The sequence below is a fragment of the Nanorana parkeri genome, unplaced genomic scaffold, assembly GCF_000935625.1.
Source record: "Nanorana parkeri isolate BGI_ZX_2015 unplaced genomic scaffold, ASM93562v1 scaffold1985, whole genome shotgun sequence".
Taxonomy (NCBI): domain Eukaryota; kingdom Metazoa; phylum Chordata; class Amphibia; order Anura; family Dicroglossidae; genus Nanorana; species Nanorana parkeri.
The window spans coordinates 168,815-190,711 of record NW_017308253.1 but is presented as its reverse complement, the minus strand read 5'-3'; the positions used below and the strand labels follow the sequence as shown (position 1 = coordinate 190,711).

Here is a 21,897-nt window from a genome sequence, read left to right as displayed (position 1 = left end):
CTTTTTTAAGCCCTGGATTGTTTCACAATAGGGCCTTTTGGAACTGGCTTAGAGTTTGTCAAAACTCTTCCATGTGGAATTCATGGTTAACAAATAAGAAATAACAGCCAAATTTCACCAACCAGACCATCCGATAGATTCATGCACGGATGGCGACTGGCTCAAGCAAGGTGTGGATCAATATCAAGTGTGGATCAAAATTAATGAGAAACCTATCCGGTTAATGGAACACAGCTATCGAGTTAAGGCAACGTTTTGTAACATCTACCGTATCCAGCCGAGGTAACATCTATACCTCCTGATATCCGTGTTCTTCTCCAACCCAGTCATTAGAATTCCAGCTTCAACTTACCTACTTTCCTTTGAAATCCATTGTGGAAACATCGAAACAAGGATATCCCGGGTCTGTGAGTTATATATATATATATATAAAATAATATCTTTTCTCATATTTACTGTGTCATCCCACCCCCTTGATTCTCAGGGGTGCTGTGTCCACATGTCCACATGATACGCTTTCTCCGTGGCTACAACTCCGATACTTTTTGTGTCCTTTAGTTCATACAAAGGCAACTATCATGAAACCCAGCATATATCGGAATTTACCCTATGGACAGCGTCTTGTTTTTGTCTTTATACCAAAAATATACGAATACATCTGGCTTTTTAAGCGGCATGTCTCATAATTGTCAAGAAAATTTCTTCCATTAACCCACTCATCTACTCATGAGTTTATGGGCGGTTTGCAGTCATATATTTTCGTGTATATATATTTATCTGTTTGTTGTGTGTATATATTTATCTAATTGTTTGATTAATGTATGTTTCTGATTTTTGTGTACGTAGAGTCTTAGAGATATGGATTTTTAATGAATAAATAATTTATACCTTATTCACCATTTAAATTGGTATGTAGTTTTTGTAAAGAATGGTGGGATCCCCTCTCCCTGGGGAAAACTTATTTTTCTAAATAACTTTGAATAGTTAGGGGACACCCATTTATATCTAATTTATATTAGAGATATTGTGCATATACCTTCCCTTCCCCGTTCTTTTTTGCTAAACAATTTTATGCTCCCAACTTTGTGGGAACAGTTTGGAGCATGGCCCCTTCCTGTTCCATTATGACTGCGCACCAGTGCACAAGGCAAGGTCCATAAAGACATGGATGAGCGATTTTGGGGTGGAGGAACTTGACTGGCCTGCACAGAATCCTGACTACAACCAAACAGAACACCTTTGGGATGAATTAGAGCGGAGACTGCAAGCCCAGCCTTCTCGTCCAACATCGGTACCTGCCCTCACAAATGTACTTCTGGAAGAATGGTCAAACATTCCCATAGACACACTCCTAAACCTCTCCTAAACCTTATGCACGCCTTCCCAGAAGAGTTGAAGCTGTTATAGTGGCAAAGGGCAGGCCAACTCAATATTAAACCCTACAGATTAAGACTGGGATGCCATTAAAGTTCATGTGTGTGTAAAGGCAGGTGTCCCAATACTTTTGGCAATATAGTGTATGTTTGCATGGATCACCAATGGCATCAGTAAAATATGGAATGATACAAAGGAAGCCTAAACATTGATGTAAACGTGTAGTTATACAAAATTCCACCAGGCAAGGCATGCCTATAAAGCAAGACTCTTACCTTGCAGCTTTGGCTACCTGGGAAACCAACACTTTTGGTAGAGTTATCTCCTGGTTTCCCTAGAGCCGGTTCTTTCTTCCTTCAAACTACTGTAAATTATTTGTTAGGGAACCAAGAAAGCATACAGAAACTTAAAATGCAGGTTAAAATATAAAAAACTTCTGGTTCCGGCGCCTAATGCACTAGACGAGCGGCTCCGAGCTCTGTCCCGCCATCCGCCAACGAAATCTTACCGGAACTTCGGCTGCCGTTCACCAGTCACCAGCAGTTTGCCAACCGCTCCCCTGCCATGGACAGGTATCTGGAGCGCCAACCGAGAGCCCGTAGAGCCCTCTCAGGGAGTCAGTCAGACGGAGGGGAAGGATCCAAGATGGCCGCTGACGAACTGCAGCATGAGGAGGACACAGGCATGGGAGAGGGTGAGTCAGACTCTCCGGTGCCTGATACCCCTAGCATTGACTATAAGTTGATCGCTTCAGAGGTGACCAAACACCTTAACGCTGATATTGCTAAAATCATTGCGGACACTCTACAGCTGCACTTGGGCAAGTTAAATGCGGCCATCAATGCCATGGAACAACGCATTAGTAATGTGGAGGATGACGCTGCAGATTCACATCGTGCATACGGTGACATGGCCAAATGCATACACACCTTGCAAGATAAGGTGGACGATTTAGAAAATCGCTCCAGACGCAATAATCTGCGGGTCATTGGCATCCCAGAATCTGTGAAACCCGTTGATCTGTTTTGCGCCGCCGCTATACCCAAAGCCTTGGGCCTATGCGCTGCATGCAAGGTTGAGAGGGCACACAGGTTGGGATCCCCTAGAGATGACGCCAAACTGAGACCAGTGCTAGTACGCTACCTTGATTACTACGACAAACAAAATATTTTTCAAACCTACCGCACTCAGCGCAGCCTTGTGGTGGATGGCTTAAAGCTACTTCTTTTCGCGGATTACTCTATGGAAACATCTAACCTGAGGAGATCATTCCATGAGGTATGTCAATCACTGGTTAGGCACCGCATAAAATTCGCACTGCAATCTCCGGCAGTGCTCCGCTTCTACACGAAGGATGGGAAAGCATGGCGCTTCACCTCTGCAATGTAAGCCCAAAGGTTCCTCGAACACCTCTTCTTCATCCCCATCCAAAAGCCCTCCCCGAAAGAAGAAGGCCTGAGAGCCCTAGAGGGGGTCAGGTTTTGGCATACTCATGGAGGGGATTGGTGCTGCTGCGGCGCGGAAGTTCCGGGCCTAGATGCTGTTCTTCTGCAGGTACTTTACTTCTACTTCGTTACTTAGTTTTTTTTTTCTCTACTCTTCCGTTGTTATTCAAGTTTCTCCAGGAATGACAGTTTTTGCCCTTTCTGGATGGCGGGATGGCGCGATCTACAGGTTCATTGAATACTACTATGCTGACGCAACCACGTGAAGAACGGCCTTGCTCTCACGTGTGGTCAGTCTCAATCCGCTCGCATCAGGTAAAAAGGTAGTCACATACCATGGATGTTTCTTTTTTTGTGTTCTTGTTTTTTGTTCTTTTCCACCATCACACTCATGGAGTACGTCTCCTAATCTTCGTCTACTGCCCCCTTGGAGTGGGGATCCTGCCCCCCTGCCCGATGTATCACCCATTATTCCTTATATACCTCAAAAGACACCTCCACTTGTGCTACAGGGCCTCTTTGGGAGTGCTGGGACACCCACGAGAGCCCCCCCCCTTGTTGTCAACAATTGTCTCTAGATATCCTCTACACCCCAATGTGGTTGTTATGGGACCCACCCTGAACATTATTTCCTGGAATGTTAAGGGGCTGAGATTCTACGTCATCTATAAAAGATGAAGGTGGACATCTTCAGGAAACCCACCTTAAAGAGCCGGATATTTCACGCATGCGACAATCCTGGGTTGGCACGGCCATTGGTGCTCCAGCCGCGGGGGAAATCTGCTGGGGTAATTACCCTTATCAACAAGTCACTGGCGCATTCCATCACCTCCCATAGTTTTGACCAGGACAACGGTAGATGGTCTCTGCTTTCCCTGCAAGTGGAACCCCATTCATTGCACCTCTGGAATGTGTATGGCCCTAATGTGGACAACAAGTCCTTTCTGGATCACCTTCTGTCGCAAATTTCATCACTCCCGCCCTCCCCATTTCTCCTTATTGGTGGAGATTTTAACGCTACACCATCCATGCCCGAGGACAGATCGTGGGAAGCCCCACCCGGTACCTCATATCGCAATCCCCAGGATACACGCCTGGCCACTTGGATTGAATCGACAGGTCTTACAGATACTTGGAGACACCTCCACCCTCTGGAAAGAGACTTCACCCACTTTTCCCACGGCTCGCTGTCACATATAGACCTTTTCTTTGCCTCATTTTCCCTGTTGTCCAAACTGGACTCTGTGACTATAGGATGATATGGTGATCTCAGATCAGGCACCGGTGCTGCTAACTCTACATAATATTGGTGTGCCTAGTCACCCCCTCATTTGGAGGTTCCCCAATTATTTGGCAAAAGATGAAGCGTTCCAGGCGGAGCTTCAACAATGGTGGAGTGACTACACTGTTGATAATGCTGCTCATCAGCGGTGTAACCAGAGTTATTTTTTGTTGTGTAAAATGTTAGCCAATACACTGGCGGCCGTGCTGCCGAAACTGATATCTCCTGATCAGGTGGGTTTTGTTGCAGGTCGGTCAGCTGTATCAAATATTCGCAAGATTCTCATGGCTCTAGAAGACCACCGGCTGAACCTGCCTTCTTCGCATCCTACGGCTCTTTTATCATTGGATGCGGAGAAAGCTTTTGACAATGTTAATTGGCAGTGTCTGTCCATGGTTATGCAATGTATGGGATTCTCAGGTTCATTTTTGAGTTTTATTACTACTGTCTACACGTCCCCTCAAGCATGCATACTTACACCTTTAGCTATGTCACGCCCGTTCCCACTGCACAAGGGGACGAGGTAGGGATGCCCCCTGTCCCCTCTGCTCTTTAATCTAGCTCTGGAACCGCTATCCAGATCCCTTTCTTCTTCCCCGACATTCCAGGGGAGTCGAATGGGGCCCCACGAGGTTAAACTGGCCCTATTTGCAGATGACATCATTCTGGTGTTGTCTGACCCATCCACACAGGTACCTGATGTGCTCAGACTCATAAGAAATTATGGGTCGTTCTCGGGACTAAAAATTAATTGTCACAAAAGTGAACTTTTGCTCTTGTCCCCTAGTGAATCCATCGACACATCCCACTGGCCTCCTGAACTCTCCATTCACGTTCAGAGGCGATCTATAACTTATTTAGGTATTCATATATCCAACAGAGCCACCGATCTATATCACTTAAATTATATCCCCTTGTTTCAGAAGATCATACAAGAATTGCATAAATGGCGTGACCTTCCTCTCTCTATATTGGGCAGATGCCATTTGATCTGCATGATCAGCTTTGCAAGGCTGTTATACCCTATGCAGACGCTTCCTCTGCTTATTAAACACAAAGACATTCAGATGTTGTACAAAGCGTTTGCTACTTTCATATGGAGAGGAAAGCGCTCCCGCATAGCCATGCACAAACTCAAACAGCCCAAATCCTTACTAGGGGCAAATATACCTGATGTTAGACTTTATAATCTAGCGAACATCTTTAGACATGCCAGGGATTGGGTGCATGGGACTTCACACTTCACAGACCCACGCCTGGGTCAGGCTATGGTACATCCTTGGTCTCTCTCAGGGGTTCTCCACACTCCGTGGAAAGCTCTTCCCGCCCTCCTCAAAATGAACATCCTCCTGCGGGACACCATAATTACCATAATTACATGGAGGGAGGTCAGGAAACTGTATGGGATCCCTGGCTGTACATTCTGCACCCGACTCCTCTCCTGTCAAGGCGGCTGCTCTTCAGAGGGAGCCGGGACCTCGAGTGAAACTCCCATTTAGCTGCTCCAGGGATCGCGCGGCTCATCTGGCACTCATGTCCTCATCATGCAAGGCTCCACACAGATGCCTATAGGAATGACATAGGGGTATTATGTACCCCTACTTATTCACAAAAAAAAGTATAAGGACACTGCAATTCAGCGGACTGGCTAATGCGTTGTGACAGCTCCGGCAGTGTGCTGTACAACGCACACTACCGAAACTGTCTCTGCTGGCTTCCTAACAATTAGCATGAGGAGAAGCAGTCACATTTACCTGCAGTAATAATACTGCTGCTAAATACTCCACTTCCCTGCAGGCGCTTGTGGCGCTGCCTGGGCAAACTTGCCCATAAGTTGGTGGTAAACATCTACATTAGTTTGCCTTGTCTGCAAGGTGAAGGCTTTGGGTTCGCAGCGGTGACCATGGGGAACAAAAGTAGCCCCCCTCTAGAAGGAAGGACAGTGTCACCACCAATTCAGAGAGGATTTGAGGATCTACAGCCGAGTGATACACAAATAAGATAAAACATTTTGTTAATAGTTAGGGTTCTTGGATGCATTTTTAAGATTTTTTTGAAAGAATAATTGTTTATTTCCTATCTTCAAAATCAGCTTACATCGCATAATCAAATTAATGTTATACATAGTTAAACAGTTCTATACAGTTCACTCTACAAACACAAATACAGGCAAAATCCTCATCATTATAACGCTCCTTCCCCCTCCCCCTTAAAAACGTTAGAACCAAACAAACAACAACAATAACAACCCCCGCCCCAAAAAAATATTTTTAAGATTTACCTCCTGGGTTTAGTGTCATTTTAAAAAAAATTTATTCAGTTAGACATGATGCTTAACATGCTTGAAATAATGTGATAATTACCAAACCTCTAGAAAGCCCAGTTAGAGGAAATAGACACCGTGAGGTTGATTTACTAAAGGCAAATAGGCTGTTCACTTTGCAAGGGAATTTGCACTTTGCAAGGGAACGTCCCTAAGTTTAATGAATGAGTAGAAGTTCTGCTGACTTCCATCATGTGCAAGCAAAAATACTGTGGTTTTTTTTTTATTCTTGTTTGTGACTTGGTATTCTTTGCAAAGTAAATGTTCACCACAATTACTAAGCTAAGGGAAAATTCCCTTGCAGCCTGTTTCTCATTTGTACATCAACCCCTTGTGACTTCAAATTTCCTTCCATGTTGACAAATACAGGGGCTTTTTACATAACTTCTGCAGTATTAAAATAATTTAGGGTAGATAAACAATTTTTGAATGGCTTGTAAGACATCTTTGTTTCTCAAACTGTAAACTAAAGGGTTTAGCATGGGGACTACAGCAATATAGAGCAAAGACAACAACTTGTCCTGTTCCTCAGACTTCTCAGACTCTGGTTTCATGTATTGGCCAAGAGATGCTCCACAGAAAAGGATTACAGTAATAATATGCGAGGAACAGCTGGAGAAGGTCTTCAATCTTCCCGCTGTTGAGCGGATCTTACGGATGGTAGATATGATATGTATGTAGGAAATTAATATGAGTACAAAGGGGATAAAACAGAAAAGCACACCTTCAGCAAATATTAATGCTTTTATATGTGTTGTATCACCTGAGGACAACTTAAGCATAGCCCTTACATCACAAAAGAAATGGTTGATGGATGTAATAAGGCAGAATGGTAACTGTGACATCAAACAAGAGTGCATAGTTGCATTCAGACCACTAACAACCCAACAAGCTGAAGCCAACAAGGAGCATTTTTTAAATTTCATAATAACAAAATATTGAAGAGGAATGCATATGGCCACATAACGATCATAAGCCATGGATGTGAGAAGCAAGAAGTTTGTATTTAAGCAAAAGACAAACATAAATATTTGTGTTAAGCAACCTGCAAAAGAAATATAATGGCTTCCTGTCAATATAATGGACATTAGCTTTGGTAATATGGCAGACACATGAACAATATCCTGAACTGATAGATTACAAAGGAAAAAGTACATGGGAGTGTGGAGATGAGGGACGAGCCATATCAGAACAGTGATTAGCAAGTTTCCAACTATTGCCATTAAAAACAACAGCAACACTCCAATAAACAGGATGTACCATAAATATTCATAGTTGGGAAAGGCCACGATGTAGAACTCAGGTTTCATCGTAGTATCTGGAACACAGGAATTCATGCTAGGAACAAAGTAAACACTTTTTTACAAAAAAAGAAATTTTTTTAACAAATAATGAAAAAACTATTTTTAAAATGTTTGTAACAATATGAATTATATTTACAATAAAACAATTTATTTGGGAAAGGCCATAATGTAGAACTCAGGTTTCAATGTGGCATCTGGAAAAGAGACGTTCATACTAGTAAAAATTAAAAATGGAGAAAAAAAGAAAGTTAAATCCGTTTTTCTAAAATTGTATTTTTGACAGTTTGAATGTTTTTTTTTAAATCCGTTTTTTTAAAAATTTATTTTTTACAGTTTTAATGTTTTTTTTTTTTTTTTTTTATGAATATTCTTGTTACAGATATCACACTCTACCCAAAATACAACCAGAAAATATCTTCTAAATAAATGGTTTTGCTTTTGAAAAAAAAAAAATTACCCAAAAAGCTAATTGAAGAACATTAAGGGCCCATTCACTAGTCTGTCTGCTAAAATGCTGTGTTTCAATAGATGGGCTAGTGCATTGTGACAGCTCCAGCAGTGTGTGTTGTATTGCATATTGCCTGAGCTGTCCCTGGTTACTGTTAGAATACACATTATTGTATTACAACAACTCCTGCAGTATATATTTTCGGTCAGTAGTTGGCAGTTTGTGTATACATTCTGTTATATCTAGGGCAGCAGAGTGGTGTAGTGGTTAGCACTTCTGCCTTGCAGCACTTGGGGTTCCTGGATTGAATCTGCAAGGAGTTTGCATGTTCTCCCTGTGCTTGCGTGGGTTTCCTCTGGGTACTCAGGTTTCATCCACACTCCAAAGACATGCGGGTAGGTTAATTGGCTCATCTCTAAGTTGACCCTCTATGTATGCATACCTTAGCTATGTATGCAGACCTTAGCTTGTAAACTCCTTGAGGGTAGGCACTGATGTGCACCTATGTAAAGCGCTGTGTAAATTGTTGGCGCTATATAAATACCTGTAATAAATACAAAAATAAATCTATGGTATTGAAAAGGGTAGAGAATAAAGCTGCGGCTTCCTTCTTGTTTTCAAGTCATGTGCAGCATGCATATCAGACTGTGTGCTTGTGTTTCTCTATGAGGCTGTGGAAGAAGTTCCAACAGTTACATTTTCTTTTACTTTATCTGGAGTCTACAATGTGTGTGTACAATGTTTACACTCCATTCAGGTCTGGATCAAACCTTATCAATTAACATGTTTGTTAATTGATAAGGTACTTGAATGTATTTTTACAATTTAGTGTCACATGTATATACCGGAACAGAGTATTAATTTTTTTACCAGCTTTACATCACAATTTATTTATCATGTATTATCCATCATCAAAATGAATACAATCTCTATTTCATATTACTATCTTCCAGTGACATTGTATCGCTTACCTGAGGCATTATTTCTTCCCTTGTATTAAGGTCACCTTATTATTCTGTGGTATAAATAAGGCTAATTATCCCAAAGGGTACTTCTATGATACCATTGTTTAACAACAATAGTCATTATCTGTGAACCAATTTAGGTCTCCAATGTAGTAATAATAATAATAATAATGTGATGATATAATGATATAAAGGATAACAATACATATTTGCTACCTAAGCCTAAAAAGCCATTCAACCCGTACTCCATGCTACTTATACCCTCCATTGCCCTTTTACACGCGCAGATCAGTGGGCCACCTGGTGTAGGAGCTGTGTAGGATCAATGACAGGCTGTGTTCTGGTTCTCTTCTGAGCCAACAGGGCCACTCTGTTTTGTGTATTTGTGGCCTAGTTTCCATAACTCCAGTGACAACTTGAGTACAAGTCATGCATGAGGTTACCTGTTGACTTGAGTTAAGTAAAAGCTCAAATAGGTAACATTGAGTTTGGGCAGGAACGTTCTGGCCGGAACGCACTGCATCGAATTGCGGCCTGCTCAGTATTTCGTGTGGCGGGCCATTGAAGTGAATGGGGCTGTGAGGCCGCAATGCAATCGCCAGCACGGGAACGCAGGGCACATTGTGCCTGCGGTCCGGTGCGGTCAAAATAGTGCTTGCAGCATTTTGACCGCACCGGACCGCAGGCACAATGTGCTCTGCAATCCCGTGCGGGTGATCACATTGCGGCCGGAGGGCGTGGCTACGGCGCCATTCACTTCAATGGCCCGCCACGCTCCCTCCTGCCTGGCAAAAAAGTGAGCCGGCTGCAATGCGATGCAGTGCGTTCGGGCCGGAACGCACTGCATATGGTGTAAACAGGGCCTCAGGCCTGGGTCAGTTGTAAGTACATTTATCCTATAAAATGTAAGTTGTGCTTATGCATTTATAATCTTTTTATTTATGGTAAAATCTTCCAGTAAAGACAGAAGAGGTGAGGCTATCCTCTGGTTGGGTTGCCTGTCCACTTACATGGAGAAAATATTTAAACAATGGAAGTGAGCATATAGCAGCCTAATGGTTAGCAGCCACTGTCTAATGTTCACTTACCCCAACCACAATGTTTACTTTCTCATTGCTCAACTCTTTTGCCAGCTTTTATCTCCTCAGTCTGGAAGTTTTGTTCCTAAAAGCGTCCCCACTCCATCTTAGCATAAATAGGAAATGCAGCAAAGGTAATCTCAGGAATTAGTAAGGGGTTTAGGCACTGGGACAGCCTCTGAGCACAAAGGTTACTCTTGGCTACTTGTGGTAATTTAGCATCTTTTTTTTATCCCTCTTTGCTTTCTGTTTATTACAAAAATCATCTGATTTTTGTAATGAAAATGCATACACATTTCCCTGGACTGGTCACAAGAAGCTAAATGCCAAAGATCAGTTGTGCTAGAGCCAAGGAATCTGTTTGTATCACTCATTTACAATTAAACCTAGCACAATTCTTTATTAAAAACAAGAATTCTTCAAATACAGTGCCAAGTGACTGGCGAAGGGCTAATGTGGTTCCTATATTCAAAAAAGGGTAAAAATGCCAACCGGGGAACTATAGACCAGTTAGTCTAACATGCATAGTATGTAAACTATTAGAGGGAATTATTAAGGATTATTTAGTGGAATTCGTCAGGGATCATGGCATAACAACTGACATGCAGCATGGATTTAGGAAGGATCGTTCTTGCCAGACCAACCTGCTGACCTTTTACGAAGAGGTAAGTAGAGATCTGGATGGGGGGAGGCCGGTGGACGTAGTATATCTGGACTTTTCCAAAGCATTTGATGCGGTGCCACATAAACGCTTGTTATACAAGCTAAGGGCTATGGGCATAGATGAATTAGTGTGCACGTGGATAGAAAACTGGCTACAAGAATGTGCACAAAGAATATCAGTTAATGGCACCTTTTCAGAATGGGTGGAGGTCAGGAGTGGCATGCCCCAGGGTTCTGTGCTGGGTCCAATGCTTTTTAACCTATTTATTAATGATATCGGGGAGGGAGTGAGTAGCCATGTCTCAGTGTTTGCTGATGATACGAAACTTGGGAGGGTAATATACACGGATTCAGACATTGTAACATTACAGGAGGACCTTGAGAAAATCGGGGAGTGGGCAACTGTATGGCAGGTGAAGTTCAATGTCGATAAATGTAAGGTAATGCACCTGTGAGTTAAAAATAGGCAAATGGACTATACACTTATGGGTGTGCCACTAGGGAAGTCGGAAACAGAGAAGGATTTGGGGATCATTATAGTCCGCAGATTGAAGAACAGCGTGCAGTGCCAGGATGCTGTAAACAAAGCAAGCAGAGTCCTGTCTTGCATTAAGAAGGGAATGTATTGCAGGGACAAGTCTATAATTTTGCCACTTAATAGATCACTGTTTCAGCCACATCTGGAGTATGTGGTCCAGTTTTGGTCACCAATACTCAGGAAGAATGTCCTTGAGGTGGAAAAGGTCCAGAGGAGGGCAACCAAACTTAAGGGGTTCAAAGACCTGAACTATGAAACAAGGTTGTTAAAATTAATTATGTTCTCTTTGGAGGTTAGGAGATTAAGGGGGGACATAATTTTCAGGTATAAACTATTTAAGGGTGACAGCAACATTATTAACAAACTGTTTACGGTTAGCTCAGTAACAAAGACCAGAGGGCACAACCAAAAATTGGTGGAAAAAAAATTTCAACACACATGGCGCAAGGGGTTTTTCACAGTTAGAGCTGTTAGGGTCTGGAACTCGCTGCCGCAGGAAGTAATCTCAGCTAAGAGTGTGGAATCATTCAAGAAACTCCTGGACGAGTTCCTTGGAGACCAAAACATACAGGGGTACAGGTACGGCAACGAGCAAAATCACGCATGGACTAATACACACGCACACACCTGCTCAAACATAAATGCATACACAATAGGTTGGACTTGATGGACTTATGTCTTTATTCAACCTCAAATACTATGTAACTATGATATTAAAAAAAATTTAGCTGCCCAACCATGTCAAAAATTCAATTTCTGACCAATCTCTTAGTAAGATACATAATATTTTTTTTTCCAAAACATTTTATTAAATTTAAACAGATTCACAACTTTACCAAGCAATTAAAATACAATTTCTTTACATTTGTTTTTCATTTTTTGTTCTCTATGTTTTGCAAAACGTTATAGTGTCATAAATATAGAGTTCAAGATCTTAGATATACAACCAGATATCGATGTATATAGATTTGGTAGTTTAGGAAGTCAGAGTAGATAACATAAGGTGTATGAGTAAATAGGAGTAACTATAAACAACAAATGACACATTAAATGATAAATTACCCTCTCAACCCTGTCAACTTTGTTCGACTACCCCTTTCCAAATACTATTGGACATCAGACCAAACTAAAATGGTCTGCAAGTCTTGAAGTAACTCAATAGAACAAATTAAAACAGTAAAACAGTTAAATAGTCTAAGTTGTAGACATGTGCGATTCATTCCGGAAAAATTTGTTTTTCTGAGGAATTTTCGATATTCGGAGATTCGGATGTATCCCAATTTCCGAATAACAGTTATGACGAATGAAAACTATTCAGAATTTCCGAATACGAAATTTCGGACTAAATTCGTTAACGGTAGTCCGTACGAATTTTCGTTTGTGGACGAATTTTTGTTGCAGCAAAGTGACATTAGAAAAAAAAATATATTTTTAATGTGATTGTGCTGCAACGAAACGAACAAAACGAAAACAAGGTCGTTCAGACCTCCGTTAACGAATTTTCGTACGAATCCCGAAATGAAGTGAAAAACGAAATAACGCGAAATCCGATTCAAAACAAATCTGAACTAATTTCTTGCCAGTGCACATGTCTACTAGGTTGCAGCCAGAACTTACCAACTGTTGCAGCCTCGCCTCATCGAGCGGTCCCCTCCTTAGAAAAAAAAAAGATAAAATATAGAACATGGAAGAGAGGCCTCGCAGCCCCTCCATGCAACCCCTTCCAGATAAAGGAAGAAGATACTGATCAGTAGATCCGCAATAAGTGAGAGTCCCGCTTTTTTTCAATGTGGCATTGTAATAGAGGGAAAGGTGTTAGCTAGGATATGAGATATCGGCAACCGACCTCCCTCGAAGCCTTGGATACATACTATTTTAAGCTTTTGTACATTTATAAAAACAAATTGCATAGCCACTCATCCTTCAAAACTGCATGTACATTCATTCTGTGCAAATTGAGGCAAATATGAATGATATTGGTATATCGTTTTCAAGGTTGAATGTAATATCAGAAAAATACCACATCATGGCCACTAGATAGAGCTGAGGATCATATGAAATAAGTATTTATTATGGCCACTAGATGAAGCTTAGGATCATAAGAAATAAGTATTTATTCTATGATCCTCGGCTGCATCTAGTGGCCATAATGCATTCTAATCTTATGAATGAATTACATTCAATCTGGAATGAAAATTTACGAACCTTAATTTTTGCCTCCATCCATATAATACAAATAAACAGGCAGTTTTACAGAACCAACGGCTCTGCACATTTTATTTATCAATGCGCTCCAAAGTGTTACAAAGGTCACACAAGATATAATCAAAAGACCAGGACATCTCTGGGATCAGTTTTATACTCAAGGAAATAAATCAGGTACTATGATTTATCAAAGGTTTACCAAAGTTGGTAAACGTGTAGCAATGACCGTAAGAGTCACGCAATACTGATGAGGCTCGGCGCGTTTTGCGCCAAAGGGCGCTTCATCAGGAGCAGGAGGTAGTTTAGAAAAGCATATGAGAATAACCATGTGAATAATTACACATTAAATCAATACGATAAGGTTATTGAAAAACCAAAAAAGGAGGTCAGCTGGTCTTACCCCCTCAGTGCATACTCAGCGGATGACCAGCACAAGCAGCAAACAATGACAACAGCCCATAGTCCTGAGATGGTAAGAGCACATCAAAAGCGCCTATGATTGCTGGGGAGCATCAAGGACAGTTAATTATATATATAAGATTATGGAGATGGAATAAAACTCTAATGGGTCTTAGTAAGTGGTAGCCAATAAAACATTGCCCAAAATTCAAACTTGTTGATTACATAAATTTTCCCTGAAAAAGTTACAAAGCTAACCTCCTCTAGCTGGCGTCCTCTGACGTCGATAGTCAGCTGGCTAGCTTTTGGGCAATGTTTTATTGTCTACCACTTACTAAGACCCATTAGAGTTTTTTCAATAACCGGCGTTCGCTCACCTCTCGATCCTGTCACTGCTCTCTGCCGTGACAGGGGAGGGGCTGGATTCCCCCTTCGATCCTCCAGCGCTGACTGGCAGTACGGATGGGGAGGGGGCGGGTACAGCTGGCTCTGCCTCTAGCCAGCTGTCACTCACGCAGCTGGGCGGATCCAGACATAATTGTCGGGATCCGCTTCAGCTGCGGCGTCTCAGTATCCCGCGAGCTGTAGCTCGCGGTATACTGAGCTTAGGGTGACGGGAGTAATGACACGGCAAAGAAGAGAAAATGAGTTTTTTTGTTGGCTAGCAGAGTGACAAATCCAGTAAACATCACATCAAAAGCAATTATATATAAAAAAAATAGAAGATTTATTAGTTTATCAAAATAATTTGTATTAAAAGAGAACATTAAGCAATGTAATTGGAATATAAAAGAATTCGCCCAAATAGGGGAACCTCCTAATGACCCCCTTGGAGTCCCACAGATAGGGTTCATGTGAACAGAGGCAGGATGTATAGATAACGAATATAGTACTTCAACTAATACAACTCAAATATGGAAAAATGCAAAAGTGAACCCTCTGGTGGGACAACCAAAGTTGGTAAACGTGTAGCAATGACCGTAAGAGTCACGCAATGCTGATGAGGCTCGACACGTTTTGCTATACTATTTTAAAAGCTTAAAATAGTATGTATCCAAGGCTTCGAGGGAGGTCGGTTGCCGATATCTCATATCCTAGCTAACACCTTTCCCTCTATTACAATGCCACATTGAAAAAAAGCGGGACTCTCACTTATTGCGGATCTACTGATCAGTATCTTCTTCCTTTATCTGGAAGGGGTTGCATGGAGGGGCTGCGAGGCCTCTCTTCCATGTTCTATATTTTATCTTTTTTTTTTCTAAGGAGGGGACCGCTCGATGAGGCGAGGCTGCAACAGTTGGTAAGTTCTGGCTGCAACTTAGTAGACATGTGCACTGGCAAGAAATTAGTTCAGTTTTGTTTTTAATCGGATTTTGCGTTATTTCGTTTTTCACTTCATTTCGGGATTCGTACAAAAATTCGTTAACGTAGGTCTGAACGACCTTGTTTTCGTTTTGTTCGTTTCGTTGCAGCACAATCACATTAAAAATATATTTTTTTTTCTAATGTCACTTTGCTGCAACAAAAATTCGTCCACAAACGAAAATTCGTACGGACTACCGTTAACGAATTTAGTCCGAAATTTCGTATTCGGAAATTCTGAATAGTTTTCATTCGTCATAACTGTTATTCGGAAATTGGGATACATCCGAATCTCCGAATCTCGAAAATTTCTCAGAGTCCGGTCCAGCTCACTGACATCACCGGTTGCCAGGAGCTCGGCAGGATGCCAGCCAGAGGGTCCAGCTCAGCTCCTGGCAACTGGTGACATCATTGAGTTGGTGGGACGCCACAGAAAGCATCACAGTCTGTTAAGAGCTTATAGCAACTTGGGATGCTGTGGCCGCCCCCCCACCACCCGGCAGGCCCCCAATGAGATTCCACCTGAGGTAACCACCGCAGGCTGCCTCATTATAGTGCTGGCCCTGCAAAAGAACAAGTAAGAATAAATTATAGGTACTACAAAAACACATTAATTAATATTATATACTTATTATATACATTATTCATTTATGGACTACCATTGCAATGTTAACATCAAATGAGAGATTTACTTGTTGTAGTTTAGACATAAACGTCTTTTTAATTTCTTTTTGGAAAATGTATTCTACGTTTTTTATCCCATCCAGTTACCTTTGACAAAGCTCCCAAAACATCTTTATTTCTTAGACTATAAACTAATGGATTTACCATGGGAATTAAAGTAACATAAACAAATTAAAGAATGCTATCTTTGGTTTGAGAGTTTTTAGCATTAGGAACCATATACAAGCAAAGCGCTGTCCCATAATATAGGAAAACTGTGGTAAGGTGCGATGTGCAGTTCGAGAAAGCTTTACGTCTTCCTTCTTTGCTTTGGATCTTCAACACGCTAGAAATAATATAAGCATAGGAGGCCAAGGTCAAAGAAGAAGGAAAGAAACCAATGACAAAATTGTCAACAAGTATAATAGTCTGAATGAGAGTGGTGTCACTGCAGGACAATTTTAGAAGAGCCTTGAGGTCACCGAAAAAATTATTAATAACGTTTCACTCACAAAATGACAAATTCGATGTAAGCAATGAGAGCAGTAGTGAGTTTAGGAATCCAAGGAGCCAGGATGCCGAAGACAAGAAGAAACATGAAATGCTATTCATGATTAAAGGATAGAGCAAGGGATTACAAATTGCTACATATCTATCATAAGACGTTGAGGTCAGAAGGAAAGACTCTATGTTTGCAGTTGCAATAAAGAAGTACATTTGCGAGATACATTCATTAAAAGACAAAATATTTATGTTCATCTTGGTGATAACCAAAAGCTTTGGAATGGTGACTGATATAAAAGACATGTCTAAAACAGAAAGATTACATATCAGGAAGTACATGGGAGTATGTAGTTGAGGACTCTGGATGATCAGCAGTGTGATGATCATATTTCCCAACATTGCTATCAAGTAGATGATGAGAATTCCAGTGAAAAGTATCATCTGGGTCAGTGGACTTGTAGGAAAGGCAACAATGTTAAATTGACTCCGCTCTGTCCTGTTAGCCAGGCTTTCATCATCAAGCATTTTTTGTAAAGTGATGCAGCAAATCGGTATAATTAATTTAAAATTATTCCTCAATCTAAAGAACAAATTACCAAAACAAGGAAAAAAAAGTTAAGATACATGAATAAAATGAAAATAGGAAAACCCCTCCATGGTACGATGTGTCCAGTGGTTGGTGTTCCCAGCTGTATTGGTCAACTTGTTGTTAACTCAGTTCCTAATATACAACGTAGGGTTCACAGTCAAGTGTATTGAAAATCAAGACATTTATTGTTAAATGCTGGGTAGAAATACAGGCAGTCCCTGAGTTACAAACATGCAACTTACATACGACTCCTACTTACAATCAGAGGCTATTACTGTACAGCAGGGGGTCCCAGGCTGCAGCCAAAGTGTACCACGCAGCGTTCCAGTAGTTGCAATGCTACCGTGCTCGTGTTGACGAGGAGTGCCCGCCTTTTTGGGTCTGGTTCGTAGTACCGTACGTACATTACAGGAAGTTGGCTATTGTTAGACGTGCAGATGAGGGGTGCCCGCCTATTCTTCCGGGTCACTGTGATGTTTTTACTGCTGTCTAGTATCCTCATTAGAAAGATTTAATCTCACTTCCTGTTCTTGAGACAACAGGAAGTGAGAGGAAATCTACCCCTAGGAAGGGAAATTCACTCATGTAAGAGTTATCATGGGAAAAAGGTGTCTCCACTGAAGCTTTATCACCAATCCTTGTTTCCACAACAACCCAAAATTTTAAAAATCCAATTGTCACAAGGACAGAAATCTGAGCAGGGGCACATACAGCAAAACAAATGTTACAGGGGTAAACCCTTCCCTATGCTATCCAAAACAAAAATAAAATGGGGGAAGGGCTGGAGTTACACTTAAAAAATGTACCTGTTCCAACTTACATACAAATTCAACTTAAGAACAAACCTACAGAACCTATCTTGTTCATAACCCGGGGACTGCCTGTACATTATGTAGCCAATGGCTAAGGAATATCTGGTAAAGGTTGGATAGATGTTGAGAAGTGGGTTCACTGTGGAAAATCATTTTAAGCAAATGCAAGATGTATCTCAACAGTGTTACAGCAGTGCTATAAATAAATGAACAAATCTTGTTTAAGCCTAAAATATATAGCCAAAATGTTTTTGAAGTTTTGGATAGGGTAGGGAAGGGTTAAACCCCCTATCAAGTTATCTGTAAAAAATAAATCAAATACACAAGTAAATCAATGAAAGTGGACTTGCTGTGTTTTTCTTAAAGACATTTCGTTGGTCATCTGAATAGCTTTCTTAATTCAGAAACAATTGAATTAAGAAAGTTAGTGGGATGACCAGCGAGACGTTTTCAAGAAAAATACAGCAAATACATTTGTTTTGATTTATTTTTTACAGATATACCATGACCTGGAGGAATAAGAACCTTCACAGACACCATATCAATCCTACACCCTACACCATATCACCCTAGTTAAGAAGTGTCATGCTGGGGATATTTCCCTTCACTTCCTGCTGTTAAGATGCAAAAGGAAGTGAGAAAAAAATTTCACCAAAGTGGAAATATTCAGTGTTTGCGGCGGTGTAAAGTAGCCACCGCTCCAAGCTCGCTCCCGTGATGGGCCATCATCTCAAGTTTAGATTACTACCCCTGCTAAAAATACAAAAAACTAAGCTCACGTTAGAGTGGTCACATCACATTCAGAATGTTGGTCATATCTAAATCAGATCGTCACATCTGTTACCGGGCAGAAATCATTTTCACAGAAAGATTGTACTTCCATTTTTATTTAGATGACACATGTTTTCTATTCAGGCCCTTCTTTATATTTTGCTATTTTATTACTGCAAATATATTTTTTTTGCCAAAAACTGAAGGTTAGGGGGAGCCAAACAATAATGATTGCAATAAGTAACATATGCAATGAAAAAGATTGCATAAAGAAATAAACATAATAATAATGGTTTGGCTGTAGCCTTACCTGTGTTCATAGATGTTCTTTAGGGTAATAAAATCTTATTTAGGGAAGGTTTACATTTTCAGTACATATTTATAGAAACCATTATACATCCCTGTGAACCAAGGAAGCACCATCTATTCCTCCGTATACTCCAATGGCTCATTAGAACATTACTTTCCCAAGAAGGAAAATTGTTGATCAAACACATATAATTACAGTTCTGATTGCTAAATGAAATGGAGACCTGGATCTCTGTAACAACCTGTTTTTGAGATGAAATGTTTCCTGTGGAGCTTAAATTATACAAATATTTTGCATATTATACTTGGAAAATGTCTGTCGCCCTGGAAGAAACCGCCAAAATAACCTGGGTCATCACTAGTCTGTCTAGGGCTTTTGGTAACCAGCTGACCCATTAGCATTAAAGGAGAACTATGGGGTCAGTGTTTTTCCCCATAGTTCACCTTAGGGTAATGGGAGGACACAAACTAGTGTCCTCCTGTTTAAGGATGGGCTGCATGTTCTAGCGTTCGCCGAACACCGAACATTATGGGATGTCCGCGGTCTGTTCGACCCCGGCACATCCCACAATGCACTGCGCCGTCCGAAAACGGTAATTGGCTACAGTCCTGCCATGATTGGGCAGATTATTTCCTGGCTCTCCTCATGTCGGCATACTAATGGGTTAACCCCGCCCCCGGCTCCTAATAGGACCACCCCTAACTAGAGCATAAAGCCCCCTTCTCCCACCTCCTCTGTGTTCTTTTTTTGTCCTCGCTCAGGACACCTATCTAGCAGTTTGTTTTTTGTTGTTTTTTTCGTTGATTTCGGATATGGCCTTTCTTTTCCCACTTATGTGTTCGCTCACCTCCCGATCTACTGAGCCGACCTGTGACAGGTCGGCTAGAACTATGAGGTGAGTGAAAAGCACTCACCTCATAGTTCTCCTTTAACCGTCCTCTTCAAGTGACCCACAGAGCTGACATCCAGGCCAGAAGTATGATGCTGAAGAACTTTTATTAAACATATTCACTCTGCGCCTGTTTTACCTAGGATGTCTAGGATCCCTATAACCTCACTCCCAGACTCCAGACTCACCAGTCCCTTTTAGTGATTCAATGTAGATCCATTTGCAGCACAGTTGAATAGAGATTTGCATACAATCTTCAGTTGGAGAGACACCAGACTTGCTCTAGAGGTTCTCTATATTCCAGGCACCTCCAACAGTCATCAGCTTTCCTGGTTTTCCACTTCCAGCAATAGCAGAGGCCTCCTCCAGTCTTGAGGCCTAGCAAAGCTTTTCCTGCACTCACATATTTCCACCCCCAGGCCTCAGGCCTAGCCTAGGGGCAGGCTGGACAGCACCCCAACCTGGACTAATCCATTGGAGCCAAACTAGAATTGAACATGTGGCATTTCCCTAGAGTATATAAGCACTGTCCCAGCATGCAACACTGGTTGAGAGAGACCAAGTGATTGGCTGGTGGACGGTACACACACTCACAGTGTCCCTCATTGGATGTCCCACACTGCAGCAAAGTCACACTCCACTCAGTCAGGTACAATCAATGGCAGACCTAGAATAAACCAGATAAATGCCAACTATAATTCAGCAAGACTGACTACAGTTCTGGCAATCACTAAATTTCTAGTAGGCACCTCACAATAGGTGATGGGGGCTACAATAATAATAATAACAAGAATAAATAAAATTTAAATAATAATTTAAAAAAAGAATTACATTGACACATTGTTTGTTTTATTTATTTCCTAATTACTGCTATTTTACTTTTTTCATAAGCTCTGTGTCAGCTATTTCCTCTGTTTACCACTGATTATACTCTACAAGATCCTTAAATATCAACCTCTCTGGAATATTTATTGAATCATACGTGATATTACAGTGGAATGAGGACAACTCAATGCATTCTACGGGTAAAAAATAGCCCGCTTCGTCAGGAGAGCATCAGAGGGAGTTATAGTATTTTCTCCATCTATGTCACAATCTGGCAAAACAAATGATTATCCGCGCTATAGTGCTCTACCCCAAAATCCTCAATAACACCCTATTGACAGCTGCAGAGATAGAGAGAAGCTATATAAACTTCTCCAACATTATATTAAACAAAAGACACTGCGCTATCTCTAATATTATAAAACTCTAAGTGCATATACAGTACTTAGTGACAATTATAGTCCACATAGAAATATTCCCAGAAATGATATGATCAAAAATGAATGTGATAAAATCCTTGTGTTCACTTTAGTGAGTCAAATAATCATTGCATATAAAGTTCCACAATCACTCGTGACTTCTGTGCTTCAATTCCTCGTCAATTAATCACCAGTGATCCACCTCCAGGTGCACAAACACTAGCACACTCACCAGATACTTCCGACCTCCCACGGTGGTCTTCAAACGCTCTGCAAAATTCCCTGATGTGCGATGTCTCCCTCTCCACTGAATCACCAACAGCTGAAAATGATGAGTCCGCTCAATGTCTCTCCCAAATCTCTCTTAAGGTGCCCATACACTTTCCCGCGATTCTCGTACGAGAATCGTGCAGTGTATGGGCACCTTTATCCACTCAAAATAGAAAACAAAGATTGCACATAGTGTAAAACTGCTAGATGATAGTTTATTCATAAAAATCAGAACACTTACATTTAAAAGAGTTTTTCAGCGCCGTAAAAACATAAAATCGGCTTGTATGAGCTCAGCTCTGTCTCCTCCACTCCATACACTAGCGTCTGCTTGTAGCTCCTCCCCTACGCTTTTCGTCCAATGGACTTTCTCAAGGGTAGCATACACACTGACTCTATCTCCTTTTATATTTCACAGATACATACCCAGATACCACATTTGCATACACAGATACCAG

The 21,897-nt window shown here is 41.2% G+C and overlaps 1 protein-coding gene across 1 annotated transcript; it reads right to left on the bottom strand.

The window, feature by feature from the left end:
• Positions 1 to 6,819: 6,819 nt before the first annotated feature.
• On the bottom strand, positions 6,820 to 7,734 carry LOC108800305 (olfactory receptor 5V1-like). The gene has a single exon (XM_018572281.1). It carries the CDS (start codon positions 7,732 to 7,734, stop codon positions 6,820 to 6,822), a length of 915 nt encoding a protein of 304 aa, XP_018427783.1.
• Positions 7,735 to 21,897: the final 14,163 nt, after the last annotated feature.